Source organism: Zerene cesonia, chromosome 7 (assembly GCF_012273895.1).
Source record: "Zerene cesonia ecotype Mississippi chromosome 7, Zerene_cesonia_1.1, whole genome shotgun sequence".
In the NCBI taxonomy this organism is placed as follows: Eukaryota; Metazoa; Arthropoda; class Insecta; order Lepidoptera; family Pieridae; genus Zerene; species Zerene cesonia.
Genome location: NC_052108.1, coordinates 8,334,620 through 8,359,101, shown reverse-complemented (window position 1 = coordinate 8,359,101; position 24,482 = coordinate 8,334,620). Strand labels below are relative to the sequence as shown.

At 33.4% G+C, this 24,482-nt stretch overlaps 2 protein-coding genes across 3 annotated transcripts in view; one reads left to right on the top strand and one right to left on the bottom strand.

The window, feature by feature from the left end:
- LOC119840669 (pre-mRNA-splicing factor ATP-dependent RNA helicase PRP16) overlaps positions 1-24,482 on the top strand; it is a 77,643-nt gene that overhangs the window by 482 nt on the left and 52,679 nt on the right. Inside the window, exons 2-11 of the mRNA XM_038367366.1 lie at positions 802-1,086; positions 1,531-1,725; positions 2,240-2,334; positions 2,794-2,996; positions 3,854-3,952; positions 4,280-4,409; positions 4,754-4,843; positions 5,033-5,170; positions 5,642-5,794; positions 6,279-6,472. Of these exons, the coding sequence (XP_038223294.1) occupies positions 802-1,086; positions 1,531-1,725; positions 2,240-2,334; positions 2,794-2,996; positions 3,854-3,952; positions 4,280-4,409; positions 4,754-4,843; positions 5,033-5,170; positions 5,642-5,794; positions 6,279-6,472 (1,582 nt within the window). The remainder of the gene's footprint in view (positions 1-801; positions 1,087-1,530; positions 1,726-2,239; positions 2,335-2,793; positions 2,997-3,853; positions 3,953-4,279; positions 4,410-4,753; positions 4,844-5,032; positions 5,171-5,641; positions 5,795-6,278; positions 6,473-24,482) is intronic.
- Positions 7,360-13,468, bottom strand: LOC119840671. Of its 2 annotated transcripts, XM_038367370.1 has the most exons (5): positions 12,944-13,468; positions 12,398-12,573; positions 11,734-11,841; positions 11,032-11,124; positions 7,360-8,498 (listed from the first exon to the last, which is right to left on the bottom strand). In XM_038367370.1, the coding sequence occupies exons 1-4, from the start codon at positions 13,278-13,280 to the stop codon at positions 11,080-11,082; spliced, it is 666 nt and encodes a 221-aa protein (XP_038223298.1). In that variant the 5' UTR covers positions 13,281-13,468; the 3' UTR covers positions 7,360-8,498; positions 11,032-11,079. The 2 variants fall into 2 exon arrangements, with proteins under 2 accessions (XP_038223298.1, XP_038223297.1); XM_038367369.1 differs by lacking the exon at positions 11,032-11,124.

Below are 24,482 nucleotides of genomic sequence, written 5' to 3'. Positions count from 1 at the left end.
GTTTACAACTTTACAAAACAAAAATATAACCTCTTTAATATCAGGCATTCTAGAATTTACCGTACAATCTCACTAACTTAAAGTAATAGGAGGATTTTAATAAATTTTGTGTTGGTTCATTATGAATCAACTTGTTTTAACTTTACTTACATATTGATGTGTATTATGTTATTACTACCAGACCCAGCAAATGCTTTTCTGACTTACTCTTATCATTTGGGGTATAAAAAATAAGTGCTGGCCTATTCTCAGACCTGCCCAATATGCATACAAAATTAAAAAAAAAAAAAGAGAGAGAGTATGGTAGCACAAAAACAAATAGATCCCAATATCATAGCGCCCCTCAATCCTCGGCTCCAAGTCTTCTAATTAAAAGTATTTCAGTTCAATCTCAATTGGTTTATGTAAGAATGTATTGACAGATCTGCCATTTAACTAAATTTTCATATGAAGCTTAAGTCATAGCATATTTTCATTGCTAATATTCAGTATAGCCTCATCAAGACATCATGTACATCATACTATTTATGACTGTGACTTAATTTTTGCTGAGTATGAATTTTGCTACAATAAAGATAGATAGATAAAAAGTTTATTCAAACACAAAATTACACAATCACAATTGGAGATTGAAAACTGGGATAATTATGTTTAGTGATATATATGTTTTAAATATTAAAATCATTCATTGTGTCACAGAATAGCAGAATTAAAAATGTTGGTCATTTATTTATTTATTTGTACATTGTATGTTACATATAAATTGTATGCTATAATATTTTTCTTGCACTTATTTTTAAGGAAAGAAAAAGAAACAAGAGAAAAAGGTGTACACTATTCAACGCAAGACGAGAAAAAATCACACTCGAAAGACGACGACGATCGCTATTACCGGCGACACAGTCGCGACAGGCGAGACAGAGACAGGAGATATGATGAAAAGAAGGATAAGGATAGAAACGGGAGGGATAGAGACAGAAATAGGGGGTCAGATAGGAGGGACAGGCGAAATAGGGACTCGGATAGAGATAGTTCAAGGAGAAGTTACTATGAACCAAGGTTTAAGGACGAACCGAGAACACCGAGGTAAGAATAATTTTTAACAGTACACATATAGTAGGTTCTACGCATATGGTTATTCCAATCTGCCTTCTTATTTTAACACTTCATATAAAATAAATATTATTCATAATATATTAAATATAACAGCTTGGTTGAGTTGTTTCAATTGAATCGGTTATAATGGATTTTGTGTTAGATCCATCCCATCCAATTTTCTGAATGTTATTAAAATAAACAAACAAACTTTATTCTTGATTTGAGTGAAACAGAAAGAAACATTGTAGTAACTAAGTTAAACGTCTAAATTTTTTATAGGCTATATATACAAAGAAACTTATTTATATTATATTAAAAAAAATTAACGTAAAGTAAACATTAACTAACTACATTTTTGTTTATATTATTATATAATTATGTTTATATTATATACAATCTGGTTTATATAACAAACTTTATGGTTTCTTTCAGCATAAAAGCTCTAAAACCGACAGACAAAACGGCCTGGGATGATGATGACGAAGAGGCAGTTCGCAAGTCCAGTTGGGACTTTCCAACTCCATTGCCAAGGGATACACCTGACAGGTCTACTCGCAGTGACAGGAAACCATTGAGGGATTCAAGGGGGAGATTGTACGAAGATACTCCACGGGCGACTCCACATAAGTATGATTCAAACAAATTGCTTGTTACCAGTTAAATTTACGAATTAAAAAAAATGTCTAAGCAATTGTTTGTTAAGCGTTAAGTTCTAAACTTCGAGCAAAATTTATTTTCATCTAAAGCAATATTATAATATGGAAACTTTTGTACTTTTGTATGTTTGTAAAGTTTTTTCACCCATAACTTACTGGAGCAATGAGAAAATGAGAAATTTTGAAAGAATAGAAAAAATTTGATCATGAGGCAGGATTCGAACCTGCGTTTCTTGCCTAACCGTAGCAACGCCTAGCCTCTCGGCCACCCGTGATCCTCAATCAAGCATTTCAATGCTATAAAACTAAAAATTAAAATTACTGGAGCAATTTCAAAATTCTTTCACCATTCAAACTTCACTGAGTAATATATGATGGCTATATATGTACCACGGGCGAAGCAAACAGCTACAACCAAATAAAATAATAGATGTTAAATGTTTAAATAGTGATTTAATACATAATTTAAATACAATTTTTTTTAGATGGGTGAGTTCTCGCCGCGGTTTGGATGTCGACGATCCGGAGTGGCAAGAGGCTGAGAAGAAGTTAGACAGAGCCTGGTACAATATGGGTGAAGGTGATAACTAGATTTCATAAACTCTTATAGAACTTAATATCCTTAAGAGGAACAATTTATTATGATCATAGTTATGGGTAAAGTGAAGTAACGAATATTATAATTGCGATACAAATGAGTATCTCTATCTATTTGTTTTCTTCACGCCTAAACTGATGATGAAATATGTCTGTTGTTGGTTGGTTGGATGTTGATTGTTGAGCTATATATGTCTGTCTTTTGCTGTGACTACGCGGGCAAAGCTGCGGGCGGAGAGTTATAAATAAAATTTAATGATTATTATTATTCCCTGGAGTTACAGCAGTCATTTTTGACCACCATAAGAATAAACCTATATTATTTCATGTCAAAAACCTGTGGAACAAATTTCAGCCATATTTTTTCGTTCGTTCATCCTTTTCTCTTTATTATAATATGTGATAAAATAATTCTATTATCATAATCATATTTTTCTTTCAGGAGAAGCAGATGAATCCGACCCGTTCGCAGGAACATCAGCAGAATACATCGCAAAGAAAGAAGAACAAATAGAGAAAAGAAGGAACCGCAAAGTGTCAGCTGCGAGACAGCAGATAGACAAGGACAACGAGCTGTGGGAGCGGAACAGAATGCTCACTAGTGGCGTTGTGCATTCCATCAATGTTAATAACGATTTAGATGAGGTGAGCTATTATAGTCATTAAAGAAGTTATTAGAGTGACAGGGACAGTATGCTCTGTGAGTGAAACAGACTGCTCCCTAGTGCTGTGTAAAGTCCCGTGCCCCCTCCTGGGGTAAGGGGCAGATGATATATATTTGTTTCACTGATCGATTTTCTTTATAGACAAGTAGGTGATAAGTTTTCTGTGTCCTGCCAGACCGAGACAATTTTTTTGTGCTTCTCCACTGGGAATCGAACCCAGGACTCCTCGGTTCTAAGCTCACGCGTTAACCACTGTACCAAGGAGACGGTCGGTGTTGTAGTGCATTAATAATGATTTTCAGTATTTTTATACATCACATAATAATGAGTGTAGTCATATTAGAGTGTTGGGGCGAAACAGTTGTAAAATCTCATCAATTATGACTTGATTGAAGACATTCAGATGTGGTCAATTTTTACACTATTGTAATATAAATCATTCGAGTGATAAGGACAGTATGCTGTGTGAAAGAGAAAACAAAAACACTTTTAACAAACAAACTTTAATGGTTCTAAATGTGAAGCATAGTACATGTGACAAGAACAGTATGCTGTATGAGCGAAACAGAATGCTATCTAGCAGTGTTGTACATTCCGTTTATTGCAATAACATTTATTTAAATTTCCGTCAATCCAAATAAACCAACAAACAAACAAACAATAAATAAATAACACTTGATATGAGTAAGGTAACAATATACAGTTCAAATGGTTCATGCCAAGAAGTTATTGGCATGAAATGTTTTTGTATTAAATAGTAGTAACTAAAATGGTTGAAAACAAAGACAACCATGAGAGCAAAACAGAATAATACGATTGCAATTTTATTATTTACAGGAAAGTGTTGATCGAGTTCATCTTTTGGTACACAATATTGTGCCACCGTTTTTGGATGGAAGAATAGTGTTTACTAAACAACCAGAACCTGTTATACCGGTAAGTTTTGGCCTGCGTATTGCAGATTTTCTAAAACATATAGATATATAGGCCAATTAATGTTGTTACTATTTCTGGATCCCCTCAGTAGGTTTTGGCTTGTTTTTATTCCCGTGTGCCTTATTCATTATTTTATAAACAAATGTTTTTGTCTTTTAAAGAGACAACATTTCAACCTTCATTCTGCCATTCTGTGTGTAACTTTTTAGAGTTATATCTGATGATAATTCATGAAAATAAATGAAGGTATCACTTATGATAATTTGGTATGTGTATAGATATTAAAAATGAGATTTACAGATTTTTTTTTATTAAAATATTTATTAGGTAAAAGATCCAACATCAGACATGGCGATAAATGCAAGGAAAGGTTCCGCATTGGTTAAGGCTTTTAGAGAGCAGAAGGAAAGGAGGAAAGCGCAGAAGAAACATTGGAAGTTGGAGGGAACGAAAATTGGTGAATATTTTTTTGTTTATAAAAAATGTCTACAAAATGATCTTTGAACACTATAATGGGACCGAATGACAACAATTTCCTATGGATTATAAAAAAAATCGCATCAATCGCTCGAAAACTCGTGGAGTTATTGTGCAAAAGGCCAAATGATAAGAATTTCAATAGAAAATGTCATGAAATAAGCTATTTAGTAACAAGATTTCTTAATAGATAAACCTAATAAATTTTCAAGCATAATGTGGATTATTATTTCTTGAAAAAAAAAACGTTAATCAACAAAAGTAAATAAATCAAAGAAGCGTTAGTTATAGAAAAGGTTATTTATGTTTCTGTACTAATTTCAGGTAACATCATGGGGATACAGAAGGAACAAGAAGAAATTGAAGATGGGCCTACCAAAGCTGCATACAAGTATGCAGAGCACTTGGACAAAGGTAAGAAAATAGATTATTTGATATCATTGAAATAATGTTTCATATTGGTTGTGATGGTTCTTAATCATAATATGTCATGTTACATAGCGAATATCTACGTATTAAAAGCATTTAAAATTTTCGAATCCAAAGTTGAACCTAAAAATGTTGAATGGTACTATGCCTAATAATAAATTTACTTTTTCTTAGATGGTAAAGAACCCGAGTCAAAGTCAGATTTTGTAAAGAAAAAAACGATAACGGAACAAAGACGATTCCTGCCCGTGTTTGCTGTGAGAGAGGAATTAATGCAAGTTATAAGAGAGAATAGTGTGATTATTATCGTTGGTGAGTACAATATTTATAAAAGTTGTCTTTGAAACATTATTGGGCAGGATTAGATTGCTATGGAGTACACAATACATCAGGGTTGCACAGTGGTTAGGATCTTAGACTTCAACCGAAAAGTCGGGGGTTCGAAATAGAGCGTACACGTAATAGTATTGATATTTTTAAATTATTTTACCCATTATTTACACCAGTACTCGAAACCGTAGAGGGACATATTGCGACGAAACCAGCATGTCCGAAAAACGTCATTGTGACATCTGCCAACCCGCTCTTTGCCAGTGTGATGGTCTGAACCGTCATAGCAGGCCTGTCTCCCAGCAGTGGGAATATGTTACGATTGGCTGAAGATAAAACAATTTAAAATCAAGGATCTGGAGTGGCCACCTCGTTTGCCTTCACATTGTTTGACTTCAAATTTTTGTTTTTGCAACTTATGAAAACAGAGGTAGTAATTTGTTTGTAATACAGGTGAAACCGGAAGCGGTAAAACTACCCAGCTGACTCAATACCTACACGAGGAAGGTTTCAGCAAGGCGGGCATGATCGGTTGTACGCAGCCCAGGAGGGTGGCCGCCATGTCTGTGGCCAAGCGGGTCGCTGACGAAATGGGGGTGAGATTGGGTAAGAATGGAGAATTTGTTATTTATAGTTGTTTTATTTGTCTGTGTGTGCTGACATCTCATTGTAAAATTGTTTGTGTGTATGTATGTACTTAAAAAATAGGCATCGAACAATACGTTCTTAAGCAAGAAGGATTGGAAAATTGTGTGTGTGTGTGTAATATTATAGGGTGTATGTGTTTGTGTCAGAATACATGCGCGTGCGCACGTGTTTTAAAGATCTATATTTCTGAATATAGTTTTCTGTTTTTAAATAGTCTTTTTCAACCGATTTCAAAAAGGAGTAAGTTATCAATCTGATTTTTGTGTGTTACCTAATTTTTACTGGGTGTACCAATTTTTATGGCTCTTTGTTTTTCTTTGAAAGCTAGTGCAATTTGAATTTGTTCTAGTTCTAACAGTTTCAAGGCGGTTCTGATTTTGTTAAAAATAACTGTATCGAACTCGCACGCTTTTTTTTTCAACATCTCATCCGTAACGATCAGGCGAGGAGGTCGGCTACGCGATCCGCTTCGAAGACTGCACATCACCATCGACGGTGATCAAGTACATGACGGACGGGATCCTGCTGCGCGAGGGCCTTCGCGAGCCGGACCTGGACAACTACAGCGCGGTCATCATGGACGAGGCCCACGAGAGGTCGCTGTCCACTGACATGCTCTTTGGGCTGCTGAGGGAGGTGAGTGGGGGTTGGAAATATTTTTTTTGTTTTTTGGGCGGTAGATGAAGATTTTTTTGCATGTATAAAGTCCTACTTAGGGAATTACAGCGCGGTGGTCACGGACGACGCTCGTGAGATACTTCTCAGTCTATTCAGTCTTTTTACTGAGGGAGGTCAGTGGTGGTAGAAAGAAAAAGAAGTATTATTTGTATCAAGGTTTATTTTATGCTTAGAAAGTTGCATTTGTGTATTACATATTTTTATAGATAAATCGGACGATCGGATTGAAAGCGAATTTATAATGAGAGATGACAATAAAATCCGTTTTATTGATAAAAGCGCCATCTACCATTTCAATCGTAAAACAATTATCCTGCACGCTCGTAAACACTATGAGTTGTTATGCCGTTAACGCTAGATGGCATTGATAGATTAAATTAATAAATTTTCTAGAGACCTAAATTCCCTATCAGCTCGACAACATAATAAAGTTTGATAAAGGCCAACAGGATATGAATTTTACCATACAAAATTTATTATATCGGTTCTCGTACAGATTTTGAATAGCAAAAATATTGTGTCTTTTTTCTGAATGTTATAAAACAAATTAAAATCTGAGTTAATGATATTTAATGTTAATTGTCCTGCTGTATGGAGTTATTGATAATAACATTATGAAAGTCTGGATCTTCATTATATACGATAAAATACCAAAGTTATGTCTCATTTCTCACTTCTTTTGTGTAAGAATGTTTTAACACAAATAAACAAAAACCACTACATTGAACTATTAAATTTTGTACATAGATAGCTAATACTTGTAATAACATACTTTGTAACCCCCGCAAAGCTCTGTAAACTACCTGGTCAGGACAATCAGGACAATCGATTAATAAAATACGAAATGTTTTGAAATCTATTTATTTATAAAAATGCTGAACAATATAAATAGCACATTAAACATACGAGTAAAATACATACTCACAAAAAACAGTCGAACTCTCGCTCATCATCATTAGGTCGTAAACATTATAAATACTAGAATACTTAACAATACTCTTTTGTAACAACCGAACACTAAAAACTAAGCGACTTTTACTTCTATTATTTTCAATTTACTTTTAATGTACTTTAAATTGCATGGAATATTATGTTAACTCTTCATTCGTTTAAGTATCTAACCTCTATTTTAATATTAATCAAACCTTTCGTTCAATTTGCAAGTTGCAATCCAATCCATAATTACGGAATTCAAAAATGGAATAAGCCGCCATGTTTTCTCGTTCGGATATACATTTAAAAATTTTCACAGATAATGCACAGTCTTTAACATCATATAATTTTGTTATAATCGCAACAACAATTAATTATGATTTGAACGTTTATCACTTACAGTAAGTTGAATTATCATTATTTATTGAAAATTCTATCGCTACCTACAATATACGCCGTGGGGTACGACTTATTTCAGGAATGTTTTCGCTATCAATTTTTAGTGAGATTTAACTGCCCTCACATTAATAGGAATTTATAATAGTTGAGCAATTTAAGAAAAAATAAAAAATATTTTTCATTGGAAAATGATATCTGTGAAAGAACCGAAAGTTATGTCTCGTTAGAGACACAAATTCGTTCCAATATAGAAATAACTCTTATACGTTAAAATCATTTCGGACCTCATTCAACATAATGCATGAGATTCCACTGAAAATTGTACTTTTATTGCAACCCTCCAGCCGGTATCTAAAGCTCTAAATAGTAAATATCTACGATTTTACAATTTGCATTTAGAACAAACTTTAAACCCAGTCACGATGTCATATGACCTTCGTTTGAATATCGAATAGTTGTACTTTTTTTTTTCAATAGATTAAACAAAATCAATTTCTCCGGCTGAGGGTTGCCAGAAGCAAGTGTAGCATGTGCCGGCAGCGCCGGCTTCTGATAATCAAACTGATTTAGCCTTTGGGCGTGCGTTGTTCTGACTGACTAGCATCACACCCATGTTCATGCCGATGTTGCCCCACTTCAAAGACTCGCTTATCTGTAACAAACAACGTCATATTATAATATTTAATGTTGTCATGCGATAAAAAAAAAACTATTCTAAACAAAAATGAAATTGCTTTACAACGGATTGCAATGCTATGTGTTAAAATGTTAGTTTAACTTTTTCTTTTATTTCATTTCATAATACGATTTTTTTTTCGATATGGTTGATTTCTATCGCTCAATTAACATGTTAATTTTATGTAAGTTGCGCGATTTAAAAACGGATAATGTGATCGTTTAAGTGGTTACCAATAAAATTTATAGTAGATTAGGCCCCGAAGCGTTGTTTTACGACAATTTAAATGATATTAAATAAGAACGACAGCAGTTTTGATTGAACATTGTATCCAATTAACCTAGATTATTAATTGACATACGGGTCGGTGTCACGTGTTATGTTAATAAAATTTACAATTCAGTGTTGCCATATTTTTCGAAAGTACACCCGACTTCTATACCAATGATATTTAATATAATTTTTATTGTTCGTATTTCACAATAAACGATGTTGGTACAAATGCCAACGTGTTTTTAAACCTAGAATGATTTCAAAAATCTAATTTGAAAACTATATTTTTTTAGTACACGTTGAAAATTAAATGAAAAAAAATATATTTTTACTCATTAATTATTATTTATTATTTATTAGTACCTAACTGCCACTGTATTTAATTTATCGCGCTTACAACTTGCGAGATTGTACGATGATCTCATTGTTTGAGCATGTGTTCTTTACAAATTAAAAGGTTTGTTTATACTTTAACAGTTTTTGTTTATATCCATTGTACAGTAAGCAAAAAATAGGTAAGTCCACTATATTTTATGATATAATATCATAGATATGTGCTTATGTTGTTGTTTCATATTTAAAAGAAATGCCTATATCCAACATTGTATTGGATCATAAATTTATATTATTATTCAATTGATAGAAAATAGTAACGCAAATCTAATTCCTGTGAACTTAAGGCTTTTTGAAACTAATCGTGGATTTTTTTTTCTGACGTCCGATTAAATCAATCAATCGAATAAAGAAAGTTTTAACTGAGGTGATAAATGGAAAATAAAATTTTTAATTTCATTCGCATTGTCGCACGATAAGCGAGGAATTTTTCGTAATTGTTATAAAGTGCGCCTGTGTTTACACGTATCGATAATTATTGAAATTACTCCTCTGTTATCTATTGATGATATTGTTGTACATTTTACTTTACTTATCTATTTCAATTTCTTTAATAATTGTGCAAGAAAATATCGAAAATGTTATTGGAAATAAGCCGACGAACCCGCGTAAAATCTTTCGTTTTATTTCCTTTTCATAATTAGAAATAAGTGACAGTACTTTAGCGTATTTCTCACTGAAAATCAAGAAATATATCGGTATTTATAATTTCATAATATAACGCCATTAATTTAAAGAATATTAACCTCATTCTATACGAAAAAAAAAAAAAAAAATATATATATATACATATATATATTTAATGTATATAGTAATAGTGCATATCAGACCATTTAGAAACAACTCCATTGTAAACTTACATAGTCGTGCTTTGAAAGTGTATCTCGATTAAAACTCATTCTATTTATAGCGGGCCCAGTTAGATAGGATACAATCGGTTTAGGTCGCATTGCAAATTCGGTATTACCTGGTTTGTACCGGCTGACAAGTACATTTTAATTTCAACGCGTTTAAGCACTTAGTGGCACACCACATGGTTGAAATATAAACTGGAACACTGGAGCATTTAATTAAATATGGTATTAGTCATATTACATCATTTATCACAATTTTAGATGAGTCTATAGAATGTTTTTTACGTATTTGCTAAATCAAGGTACTGTCTGCCGATTCGCGATGTTAAATTTGAGTATTGATCAATCAATTTAGAATGGCAAATTAACTATTCATTGCGGTTTGGTTGAGAATTTCTTATCGAATTACAATTGAATGCAAATAACCTTCCCAATTAAAATTCAAAACATAAAATAAACGAATAACTCGCTTATCTATTACTTACGATAAATTCATTTCGATATAATTGGTAATTTCTTAAGGTTTCAACGTTTAACACGACGATAAAGTACAAAATAATTAGAATAGCTCTTTACATTGAACATAGACAATGCTAACGTAATTGTTTTTGAAATAGGTAAAAGGAGCGGTGATCTCAAGCCGCCGATAAGAAATAAGTATCTGTAGAGATATATCTTTTTGACAGGTTTCAAGATTTGGGGATATCCTATAGATGTTTTTATAGTTAAGCTGTTTAAATATGCCGAGTCACTTCTCATTTTTGACGCGAGTAACAATATGTTTGAGACGTTTTAACTTTCATGAATCCTTTCTGGCACCGTGTTCGATTATTTGACGAAGAGTTAAAGTGATATCAGGGGAAAAAAATGACCAAAATAAAAGAGAAAATCGCAACACAAAACAGGATAGTAAGAACACAAGTTAACACACATGGGCACATTGAATTCCGGTACAATGTCGTGTTTGTTTGGAAAAGAAAGACCCTCACCGATATTACATGGTGCCAGCTGTCTGTCCAAAGCGCCTCAAATTACCATCAAAAGATGATAATCATGGGTGTTTTCGACGTCGTTAAGCTGATCTGTAACAAAATCACTGCGTTGTGCGATATCGTTCATTTGTACCCGGTTACCCCATGCACATGTATTCGCCAGAATGTCTCTCCAGTCTTCAATGTATCCGATGAAAAGCAGAAGTCCACATCATGAGATCAGTAAGCAAATAATGATGACGTCGAACATAGAAATGGTTGTACAGTGGTGTGGTGAGATTTTATGCTAACTGTCTTTACAAATTGAAAATAGCAATAGATTACTGATACGCATCGAACACGTTCTTTGTGTCCATACAAAAACTGATAGAGAAAATGACAATTCTTAAATGCGAGCAGTTTAAACGAAGTAAATAACCCGTTGTGTCTGTGAATAAAACACGTATCTCCACGTAAATATTATTGTTATTTTTTATGTTGTAAGGACAGCTTTTATGAATGATATTCATGCATAAACATAAAATAGCAAAAGATACATTCTAGAACATAACAGAAACAAAAGAAAAGATTTTTCTCAAACGATTCTATAATAATTGATAGAAATAAATCGCCGCTAGGCACGACAATTGCAACCGTCGATAATTCTAGAATTATTTCCGCGTGAAAATTCAGAGGGAGCGTTTTTAAATTTTTATTTACCTGTCGCATTCGAGCTTCTTGCGGCGTCTCACCGTACCGGCACCAATGGACGAAGTGTAGCGTGTTATGCCAATTTCTCTCGAACCTGGACTTGGTTGCCATGTCAAGCTGCAATCAGTAGAAGCTCCTTAGTAGCTTGTCCACTGTTTTCCGAAAAGAAAGCCCGTTGAGGCTATCTGAAATAAGAGGGTTTCCAATTCTGACGTCTATCCTACAGCGGAAGAATTACGGAGGCTAAAACCTTTTAAGGTCAACAACAAATTTGGGACTGTATAAGATTAAATACTGGCACTCAGTTAAATTCGAAGAATTAACAAACCGTTTAATTAAATCAATAAGTTGAGCGTCTGCGTCGGGAAATGGGGACATTTGCATTTAAATTGAGGTCGCGAAACTAAAGATACTTTGCACAAGCGCGTTTTGTGTACACATACTTTCCGTGTTTACAAATGTAACGTACGTCTCGTGATTGTATTAGCGTCATCTTACGCAATTTAAGATAAATGTATCTACGTAGTCATTAGGTTGTCGATTGGCGCGATTTCTAAACATGTAATAAGCGTTCAACGTCCGAGTAGTTTCCTGAATGACACATAATCGATTGGCTGCTAATTGAGAGGCGGTGTGATTTATAGAATTGGAAACGCCGCTGTGCGATGGTTACCTTTGCTCTTATGTCCTTTTCACTGTTTGGAGTCTCCTGCTTGTCATCAACGTTGTTGATCCTTATCACGGAGTCTTTTTTCCAGAAGTTACTCAGTGTTGTTTTTACAATACGTTTGCGCACACCCTTTTGTTGGACTGTGTACACCTCTATCTGTTCCGGGTTCTTTGTTTTTTCTGTTGACAAATTTTATAAACTAAGTGATTTTTTTCGCTATGAGCCCTAAAATTACTTATCGCGTTGAAAATGAACGTTGATATTAAGAATAATAATAAAGTGCACTGAACAGGTTCGTAATATAAAACAAGTTCTAGTGCACGGTTCAAGATACAACGGTTTTCCGTATTTAAGAAAACCTCATCGCAGACCGGTATGACCAGATACCGTAGTATATTATAATTTGCTCCTTGATCCAATTAACGTACAACTTTAATTTGAATATTGTGGACTTCGTCATTAAGCGCGTGTCCGCCGTACGATGCCAAAGTCATTCAGTTTAAAGTCACGTATGCTATTGCTATGTGAAAATAATTCAAGGCTCCTTACCTTTACCCTTCTTCCACATGGCAATGGCGTACATATGGTAGTCCGGAGACAAAATAGAGTCGGATGGCAGGGGGTCCTCGGCTCGTACTTCCAACACGAATCCCGACTCGAGGACTGCACACAAGATATTCTGCTCTTCATGTTTGAACCACTTGGTTTCACGCAACTTATGTATAGCAACCGATGAACCGAATTTCTGCTTCTTCGGCGCGAATAAAGCTTGAGCCTGACTTCCGAAACGAGATAGCAGCCCTTTAACTGTAGGCGGCGGGGCTAAACTCTTCTCGGGCGGCTTGATCTGCTGGAAACTCCGGCAGGTCACGAACCTGGCTTCCATTGAACCCAGTCTTAGGAATGCGAGGAAATTTCACACCACTTGTTAGACTTGGTAGTCTATGGGCGCTCGTTTTTACTCTCACTGCTGAGAAATGTACACGACACTTTCACAATTCGATCCGCGTGGTATCGTAAGCGCACGAGAACAGGGCAATATGGCGTCGCGGTATTGAAAGACGCGGCGCGCGTGCCGCTCTCGCTTATATACGTCGGGGTGGTGGGAAGGGCGCCGCGGGGGGCGGGGGAGCCGCACCGCTGTGCTGCGACCTCGTTAGGGATGGCCGTCGGTCGATGAACGTGGAGTGTCGATAAAATTAATCCTATTTATGTCTCAATTATATTATGAATGTAAAGATGGAATTAATGTTTATTTTAACGTACAACAATCCCACTTCATACTCAATAGTATAACGTTGGCTGTACATAGTTTATAGAACTATGGATATAAGAAAACTCCTAAGAATTAGTCAAGACTTTTTTAAACGGTTTTATTACAATGTCTTCTATGCCTTAGCCCTCAATATGTAGAACATATATTTTTCTTGGAACCATTGAATAGATTTGAATCGTTAACTAATGATTTGAACCTTATCAGTTAATGACATTGTTCATAAATTTCTCTTACGGTGTTACAAAGAAGTGTCTAATATCCATTTAAAAACATCTACTTGGAAAAAGCTTACGTCATTATATATATTGTCATTACTCATTGTTAATCCGTAACTACTAGGCTATTATTGTAGGATTACAATAAATGAAGATCTCGCTTTTTATCGTATTTCGGGTTAACTCATAAATTAGATTTGCAAATTAATTTATTTACTTAATTTATTTTGTTAAATATGAATAAAGCAATAAATATAATAGAATAAGATAGAATCTATTTTGTAATTCTGTCCATTGAGTGCGAAAGAAAAATCAACGCAACGATTGCTCCTTCTCTTCCGTCTTAGAAACCTTCCGGCGCTCACGCACTAACATGCTAGCAAACACCTAGACCACGAAGCTTAAACAAACCAACACATTTTAGATCAATATTATTATCTAGTTCCTTATCATATATCTAATATATTGTTATCGATAAGTCAACCGCGCAACACTAACAAATGCACCGAGTGACCTCAGCCAGCCCCCGCCCCGCCGCATTCCGGCGCCGGCGGGCAGGTACGAGCGCCGCAAAAACCGTAACTTCATAATTAATAGTGTACAACACGTTACGTGGCCGATATCGATAGTTTTTCAATGGCCGAATGTTACGGGAAATTCGTATGACGAGCTGGTCGATAGCGGTGAAAGTTCGGTCTATTTATAACCTGGCTATAAATAGATTTATGGTTTCGTTCTTATTCGATTCTTGTTCCAAGTTTTATTCAAGCGAACGGTATGCAGGTTTTCAGGAACGGTCGCTGCATCGCTATTTTGCTGTTTAATCATTCATGGTGTAGACAAGCTATTTTTGAAGTAAAATATATTGCGATATTATGTAAAGAGGGGAAAAATTACCTAGTTATAGAGTCGTGGATTTTAATTTACCTTGTTTACCGTCGCATTCAAGGTATTTATCAATATCCCATTCATATCACGAGCACCACAGTAAATTTTATAATTATATCCCTAGTGATCGTTTTTAGTTAAGTCATTGAAAAGATCCCGCATGAAGTAAACATATCAGAGGCATTTAATTGTGCCTTTCGTACAGAAATAAAATTGTATTCTTATGAATTCATTAGTTACGCCGCGATGCGTGTGCGGATATGTTTTTATAACTGCTACGTGCGTTATTGTGAGAAGCAAACAGTTATCTTAATCTGTATGTGTTATTAACTTAATTGCATATAAGTCAATATAAGCGACATTCAATGAACTTGCGAACAAACATATTAGAAACATAAAAAAATTTAAATTAATATGTTATAATAATGTTTTTCATTCCAGCTTATTTGAAAACTATATACATATAAGCAATGGATAAATAATTAATCGATGATATGGCGTGATTTAATCCTGCATCTTTCACCATACCGAGGCGAATTTATATTTTGTATATTTTAAACTATTGAAATCTAAAAAATAAATGTATTTTAAATTTGTTTTTTTAGAGATGGCCGTTAACACACCATCTGTATAGGTATCATATTTATCATAATTCATTAAAATTGTGCGAATCCAATATTACAATGCAATTTAAGTATTAAATGTTTATCATTCCGATTGAGATTATTTATTATAATTATTATTAAATGGCGCTCAGACCACGTGTTGATAATTTTTGATATGATTAAAAAATATATCATCACGTTGCTTTGTAATGAGTAATGACTCATAAGGAAACATAAGCTACAAAAAAAAAGACGAATGAAAACAACGAAAAACCCTCACATATCGGCCCATATCCTTTCCAATCCTTTCCCATTCCCTTCCCAATTAAAATCGGCAATCCATTTGTAGAGGATAAAGGTCTGCAATTGACCTTACGCCTCTCCAAATGTTCATGGGCGGTGGTAGTGCTTACCATCAGGCGACCCACCAGCTCCATTGCCGACTACGACATAAAAAAAAACAAAACATAATTGTTTTCAAACTTGAATGGTTTCGAAGACAGAATTTGGTAAGAAAAATCCGCCATTCTATATGTATAAACTTTTTAATAATTTTCGACTTTCAATAATAGATATATATCTTATGTTTAGAAATACAAAATTACGTATTCAAGAAATATACAATACATCAATCGAAAACCGTTATACCCGTTTTAATGTTGTCGGCGAAAATAAAAACAAATGACCTATTATAACAAATCAGCAGTGGACAATTACTCAGCAAAAACCTAACGATATAAAGTCTACATTGCAGGGTATTTTGTATTATAATTGCTGTGTGTTTCTAGCAATTTACAATACAATGACAATTATTTATACACGTATTTTTATGATTACATAATATAATTATGTGACGATTGATTGTAACAGAAGAATGGAGGATGAATTTTATGCGTTTGTTACAGCTCGCAATGTTAATGTCTCAACTCACAATGCTGTATCATTTAATGCCATCGTATTTTTCATAACTGTTTTAGTCTAAACTGATAGTATAAAGAGAAAGATTCGTTCATTACAAGTAAATATCTAGTGAGAAAAATCCTAAAAAGTGGTTCTTAAATAATAATAACGATAGGCTCAAACTATTAATCATGTCTGTTGACTAGGTCCTTATTAATTATAAGGGTATATAATATACATTGTACGATTATAAAAGAGGCACTGATGTAAACACAAATGTCAAACATTTTATGTGGCAGTATAGAATTGTAATGCGTCGAATAATTGTTATCTATTAATATTCGGCTTACAATTTAACGCACTGTTTTTTCGATAGATTTTTAATTTTCGATGTGAAACCGTTAAATTGTGAAATGGGCACATGATTGATGAGTTAGATAAGGTTCGATTTATTTAGTAAGTACACAGTTCGCGAGTCTCTGACGTCTTGAAGCCTGCGCCTAGCAGACATTTGGGATAAATCCTCGGCACTATACATATCTGCGATTTATTCGCAATATAGTTAAACGAAAAATAATGCGATAAACTGCAAGCAAATATTCAAAATAACAAATTTCCGTTTCTTTGCAATCTCGCGAGTTAGATTACAATATATTATCGGTTTTAATTCTTAATTCTTATGGCGACATACATGTAGATTGTCCTACTTTAGCAAAGGTTATGATGTAAAATGCTAACAACCCTTTAACTTTATGTATTATATACAAAAGGTAGACTGAACAAAGTATTGAGATTAAACCATAATACAGAGATCCTAATATATTTCAAGGTTAAAAATACTTAATTATGACATGATTTGGAGGTCGTTCGATCATCCTTTGCGTCGTCTCGTAAGAAGTCACTTCAGAATTAACTTTATACTTATTGTTAAAACTTTTGTCTGTCGATTTTAAATTAACTAACTAAATATTGCAAAAGCCCAACTTGATACGAAATTGATTGTAATTAAATTTTTGTCTCTATCAAGAATTAATAAATGTATATATTTTTATATGATGATGGGCCGCCTCATGGTAAGTGACCAGCGCCACCCATGAGCATTAATTGAAAGAGCGTTCTGCATCAACTTTAAAGGATAATGCATGAAGGGTTGATGAGGGGAATAAAGGAAAGAAACGGAAAAGTTTAAGAAGAGGATATGGTCCTCCGAACATAGAAATAACGCAATTAAGTGATGAGGGTATATACCCAATAACACATACAGTTAAAACGAAAATTAATTAAGCCGTTTGTGTCAGTGCGAGTCAAAGAAATTCACATTTAATCGATAAACGAAACTCTCAAAGATCGAGTTAATTAATCTAATAAAACAGCTAAGAAGTTCTAGAAGCAACTGACCGATACATCCGGACCGGAAACGGTGGCCTCCAATAGAGCCTTCGATAATACAAAAATAGTGGCCGATATGTCAGAGGTATATGTCGATAAGTGGTTGATTGTTCACATAATTAAGCTAATGTAATGACCTTGCATTTATCGGAAGTATATTTTCTACGGAGTTACGTTTCACTATGACAAGTCGCATTATTGAGACATTTTGAAAGGCAGGCAGGATCCTGGATCCTGCCTCGTGATCAAATTTTTTCTATTCTTTCAAAATGTCTCATTTATAAAGCATTTCAATGCTATAAAACTAAAAATTAAAGTCGCATTATTTCTTCATCGGTACAATTAATAAGCTCTTTTGGACAAGTCAATCGGAGCGGAGAATTTATTGCATCGTTCTTTGATCTCAGGCTTAGATGCAACGCCGTGCATCGCAGAGCATTTATTTGCAGCTCTCTGAAGCTTCTTTCTCTCACTTTTGATTTATAATTTTTATTTAAAATTTGATTTGATAACGGCCTTGTATTTATCGGAAGTTTGTTTTTATGATAAATCAATTTCTTATTCCATCGGACTCGGCTCTCGCAATAAGATGAAGGTAGCGTGCCTCGCACTCTGAGGCACGGAGTTACCGCCATAGCGAAAATTATGTTTGTTGTATTAATGCTATTGTAATAAAAAAACGATATTTTTTAAATTTGCTGCTATCACTGCTATTGTAATGTAACATTTATTTTTTTAAATATTTTCGAATCATTCTTATTTTCCAAAAATATTCCAACATGCTATCTTTCATAAGTTTTGGGTTTGGTAAACGAGAAGGTTGTAGTGGTTAAAAGAGGTTGGTATAAATATGCTTCGCTCATCAGTAACCCAAATGCGCGTTTTTCATTTCTCATTACTTCCCCGGGTTTTTGTCTCTAATTACTATATAACATATATTTTAGCTCGTTTGAAAATCTTTTCAAATCGTGCCTTGAAGTCCGTAGTCTTGTTTATTACGTGGATGTAATTAGTTAAAAGTTTTAACTTTCAAGTGGGTGCGATTTTCGTGACTTGCGTATATAAGTTTAAGTTCTCCGGCATTTTAACGAAAAAAAACATTTGGTAATTGTTTCAATTTAATTATATAATAATCGTGAATTGTCAAGGCAAACATCTTATTGAGAAATACCTGAAATATTACTGTTAAATTTTAATTTTAATTCTTCTGGAATGCGGTAGTATTTTATAAATTATTTCTGTTGTTGTGACCAAACTATTGGACATTGGAAAATATCGTAGCATTTATTTATCAAGAAACATTTTAAATGCTAAATTTTTTTTGATAAATAAATGACACTGTCATCGTGTAACATGTTTTTTTGGTTTGAAGCACCTCTGTGATTATATAGAAAATTAGCTGACCCGGCCAACGCTGTTCTGCCTTACTCATATCATTTATGGGTATGCAAAGTAGATGTTGGCCGATTCTCAGACCTCCACGATACGCACAGAAAATTTCGTAAGAAATGTGTTTTGTGTGCAGCCGTATCGGAGGAGTTTGGAAAGGAACATTGTGACACGGGAATGTTATTATAAGGTTATAAGACTACCTATTGAAACAGAATGTACAAATAACTAATGTTATGAATACTCTATTTTAATGTAGAACTCGAATTATATCATAATTTGGAGACTCTTTTTTGCTAAACCAAAATTTGGTTGCCCAAATTTGATGAACAAATTTTGGTGAAACAAGGCAGTCCTAATTTTACACAATTTTCAAATTCAGATACAAAGAGAACTTTGCTAAAATAATGAATCATTTGTTAAATTTCTGTTCTCGAATGTCACATATCTTAACATTCTTTGAAAATCTGTTATACATAGACACATTATACCGTTGTGTTGTTATTGATCACTCAGCGGTACGGTTTACATGGTTCACGTACACGCATATAATCTGTATTTTTGAGCTATAAAAGCTTATTCGTTTCTTATATGTATTGTTTTTTAAGTATCTACCCACCATTGTATAAAAAATAACAGAAAGAAGACTAACATTGTTCATGATAAAAAGTTAAATATATCAAAAAAGATAAATAATCATTACTTATGTGAAAGTTCATCTTCTATTACCTCCTGGCAAAGATAGAACTGAAAAAAAATTCCTGAACTAAGAAAGCTCAGTACCTGCCAAATTTCATCAAAATCAGTTTAACTGTTTAACTGTGAAAATGATTACAACAAATGGTCTTCCTCATACAATTGTTTTAATCGGATTACATAATATAGGAAAGTGTTGATTATTATTTATAGTATAATCCTAATCTTCGGATTTAATAAAGCTAAAACTAATCCCGTCTTATAAATATCTATGTAATCCGCGTAGGAATGTACGCTTAACATAAATGATTGTAAATTTAGTCTGCGTATAAATTTGATGATTGCACGTTAATAAATATTTTTATACGCAATAATTGTGTAATATATTAATTATGTGTGAATACATTAATTTATTTACCCACTTCAAAGATAAATAATTTGCTCAAATAACAAGTTATAAAGAGAAAAAGCTTCGTTGGTATATCTAATTTTGGGAGGATTAAATTTAAAGAACTAATTAAAGACTTATCTTAATAATTACCTTATTAACGAAATTATTATTTATCTCTCTTAAATAAATAAGAATTTAATTTCTCTTTTAATATCGACCTGTTTACGATAAAGTGTGAGTTTCCTCGTCATAAATAAACTTGAACATTTGCGATTTAATGAAAGTCCGATGTATATTTAAATGTCAAGTGATTTGCACTTAGCAACAGCACTGTGTATTAAATATCACTGATTAAAGAACTCTGCTCGGTGATTATTTAATCGATTATATAAATGTTTGAAATACAAGCCGTATGTCCCGGATCCGCCCAGGATTACCACAGATAAAAACAAAAAATCACTCATGCATAAAAGACGTAGATTATAGAACTTATTTCTTGTTTGGAGTTATAAATAAAATGGCTCCTACGTGTCAGAAATAATGTTACAACTCGTAAAAGAATTTTCAAAATCTGTTAAGAATTTTCGTAGAATTTGTTTAGAGGAGTTTTCCGCCCGTGTGTTTCCTCGTATGCACTCCACGTTAACACGACTTACTGATAAAGGATATATAATACTTAAAGATAACTGAACCAATTAGTACTAGCTAATTGATTGATATTTTATCAATGTCCGACATGTATTTTGCTTCGCTTATATCGCAACACGATACAGTTATAAGCTCTCTTCCACCAATCTATGTAATTTATGTAACCTGCGCAGTCGTTTTGTGTTCATTGTTGTAGGTAATCGTTTGAAAAACTTTCTTTTTAATAATATAGAAGTCGAGCTGCGCCCCGCGGTTTCACCTGTATAAGTTCGTATCCCGTAGGAATATCGGGATAAAAAGTTGCCTATATGTTATTCCAGTTGTCCAGCTGCCTACGTACCGAATTTAATTGCAATCGGTTCAGTAGTTTTTGCGTGAAAGAGTAACAAACTTACACACATCCTTACAAACTTTCGCATTTATAATAAAATAAAAAATTAGTAGAATAGGATTAGTATTATTAGGAAATACTAGTAGGATATCTATGCCTTGTTCACGTGGTTATTTTTTAAAAGAGAAAAAAATATCGTATGATATAAAATCGAAAAGGAAACTTAGGAATTATTGGTAATAACTTTCTAGAAACACATGTATTAATAATAAACATTATTCATATAAAAACATTCAAAGAATCCTCTATTGCAAATAATCAGTGAGAAATTACGTATTGTCGCTTTACTGCAATACTGACGCATGAAATTTTAAGATAGAGAATGAGCAAGTATAGGGCAGATATATTTCGTAGATGTGTTATTATCATTATTCGGTTGTGCAATTCTTTTTACACGTAAATTGTGGGAAGTCATCGTATATTCATATGTTAAGACGAAATGCGTCAAACATCCAGTGAAGAGCTTGATCTGACGCACCTATGTACGGTGGAAAAGTTAGATTTATCAGTTTCTGCATTATCCTTATCATTGATGATTGATGTGTTTTAAAGATTCTTTGACACACCGACTATTTCGTGATGAATTTCGAAACTAACATACTTGAAATCTTTGATTTGAATAAAGCTGTTGACAGGCGTATTTATGAAATATGCCGTAGGGATAGAAATATAGTGTTATTTTAATGTGCGAGTCGAGCACGCTTAGGCATGAATTAGGTCAGCACGCACCGAAGTACTACATACACCCTCACAAAAAACCGGCGTGAAATAGACGCATGCTACTATGTTTCGTACGGTGAGTAGTGGAGACGTAGACCCGTTTACTTCCTCACCTCACCTTTCCCCAGTTTATTCCTGTGTGAGTGTTAGTACCTGTGAATATTCATGTGAGGTGGTGATCGCATACCCGACTGCGAACCACCAACACAGTTGGCCGCACGGACATTTAAGAAAAATCTTATATTAAAGTCCGCTCCGGCTTGAAGATGAAGCTTCCTAATGAGGAAAGAATTTTTGACATAGCTGTCGTAGTGTTTTTAGAGGGAAAACATTAGAACATAACATAAAATCACAAATGTTTCTTGATTAATATTTTATCGAATTATTATTTAAATGACTATTTAATCGAAATGATTCTCTATATTTGTAATATCGTTGAATTTTTTATGAAGCAAACACAAATAGAATCTGGTTACAAACTACTTCCGAGATGCCCTTATCAGTTACCAAACTTTAATCACAGAGTCTTAGTAAATACGTTACAGCTTTATCAACCTTAGTTTGATTTATCATAATCTTTAATTGCGAAACCTTATTTTTTATCGTGGCTCGGCCTCCAGTGTTTTGCGTAGTAAATTTACGTATATCAATGTGGGCGGTCCTTCCTGCTCCACGGGCCATTGTTGTGGCAAATTCTAAGCGATGCTAAATCATATAACCACGATGTGGGTTACAACTGTAGGTGGGTATACTTCCTGGTCTGTTGGGCAAATAGAAATGTTTACAGCTTACTATTCTTGTGAGGCTGATAATTTGTTTATTTTACGTAAGAATAATATAGCAACTAAATGTAGATTATTTTCTGCTTCGCTATCACATCATATATTAAAAGTAATTCCTATTAAAGTGTATTTTGTGATATGTTGTTGTATTTGCACAATGAATCAGGAAGTTGGAAGTTAATTCCTCTTTCTAACGATGCATAATCCCACCTAGACCTTCAAGTTAAAATATGGATGTGATAAGAAAAACTACGTATGTACATACTCAAATGATTGCATGAGTTGACTATTCAGAAAATTTTACATGAAGATTCCATTACATCTACATCTAAATTTACAAGAATAGGCTTACGAAGCTATATTTCCGAAAAACGATTGAACGTCGATACTATTTGAGTATAAATCAGAGCTTCAGAATATGTCTGCTGAGGCAGAAGTACTTACTTACAGGATTGCAGTACAGCAATACGGAATAACATTAAATTCATGGTTTCATAACAACTGACTTTAAGCGTCCGTATTTTGTAACTGACTGTATGATGTATCTTAACTACTACTATATTTATAAATAACAGGGTACTAAGATTTTAAAGTACACCAAACATTTTCACGATTACGTACTTAGTTCGAAGTGAGGTGTCAGAAATAGCAGATATGGTCCGACGTGATTGCAAAATAAAATCTCTTTTTAGAAGTGTTACAAGATTTCAGTGTTTTAAGGCTGGTTAAAATTATATCTTCACGAGAAGTGAATTTTCGACGAACGAGACACAAGACTTTCGACTTAAGCCTGATTTAATTTGAAGAACATTGATGATTCTTGAAAATTATAAGTGAGATTTTTAAGCTTACTTGAAAAGTAATAGCTATAAATGAAGATTAATGGCACACGATTTTTTAACTTTTATATATACTTTAATTTTATAACTTTAAGTACACTTAATGGTATTCGTCTCTTATCATTTCATAAATTAGCAATAATTATCCGCAGATAATTAATGGCCTACATAGTATAATAATCACTCCAAAATCGAATCGTAAGTTTTGTAATGAATCTGTTATAATTAAAATTTACACTAAATTATGTATATGCGTAATATAACTTTAATTTTTGAACATTTTTTATTTGCCAAACTACGAAACGCCGCGAAAGTTTTGGTGAAGATTAAGTTCAGATTATCTAGATAATTTAAAAAGTTCTCAAACGCGTTTAACTTGTGAAAAAATACTAATGGGCCTAAATATTTATGAATAGTTTAGATTAAACTCGATTAAAAACTTATCTTATCTACCTTTAAAGCTTAACTCGTTAAGCGGCCGTTAAATCCGCAAACAGAAGGATTAACCGTCTCCTTCGGAACTGTAAATAATTATTTATAGTATCTATAACTTTGTGCAGCAAAGTACGTAATTTAGAATTTTTACTTAAATTTGAAACTTATTTATATATTATTTATTTAACTCGTTATTTACTGTACATGAGATAGGAAAACACAAAAGGAAACAGTTACACGACAACAATATAGTACAATCGGCGGCCTTATCACTGTCGAGTGATCTCTACCAGGCAACCGCGAGAGAAAGGTAAAAGAAGCGAAATATTAATAAAATTTTCATTATTTTTTATTTGAACAGAATATATTGAATAATTTAAAAAAAGACAAACATGTGCAACATACATTACATAAAAATAATCTAAATAATAATACATGAATAATCAAATAAAATAATAAAATATAGTTTAAAAAAACTAAAAAACACGCTTTTCAAGCACATCAAACTAAAAACTATAAAATAA

Bases quoted from the DNA above. Each gene is read 5' to 3' on its own strand.
- LOC119840671 (XM_038367369.1), bottom strand. From the start codon at position 13,280: ATGGAAGCCAGGTTCGTGACCTGCCGGAGTTTCCAGCAGATCAAGCCG. The intron at 11,842-12,397 runs GTAACCATCGCA...TACTGATTGCAG, and splicing joins AAAAGGACATAAGAGCAAAG to CTTGACATGGCAACCAAGTC. The intron at 8,499-11,733 runs GTAAATAAAAAT...TGTTTGTTACAG, and splicing joins AAGAAGCTCGAATGCGACAG to ATAAGCGAGTCTTTGAAGTG.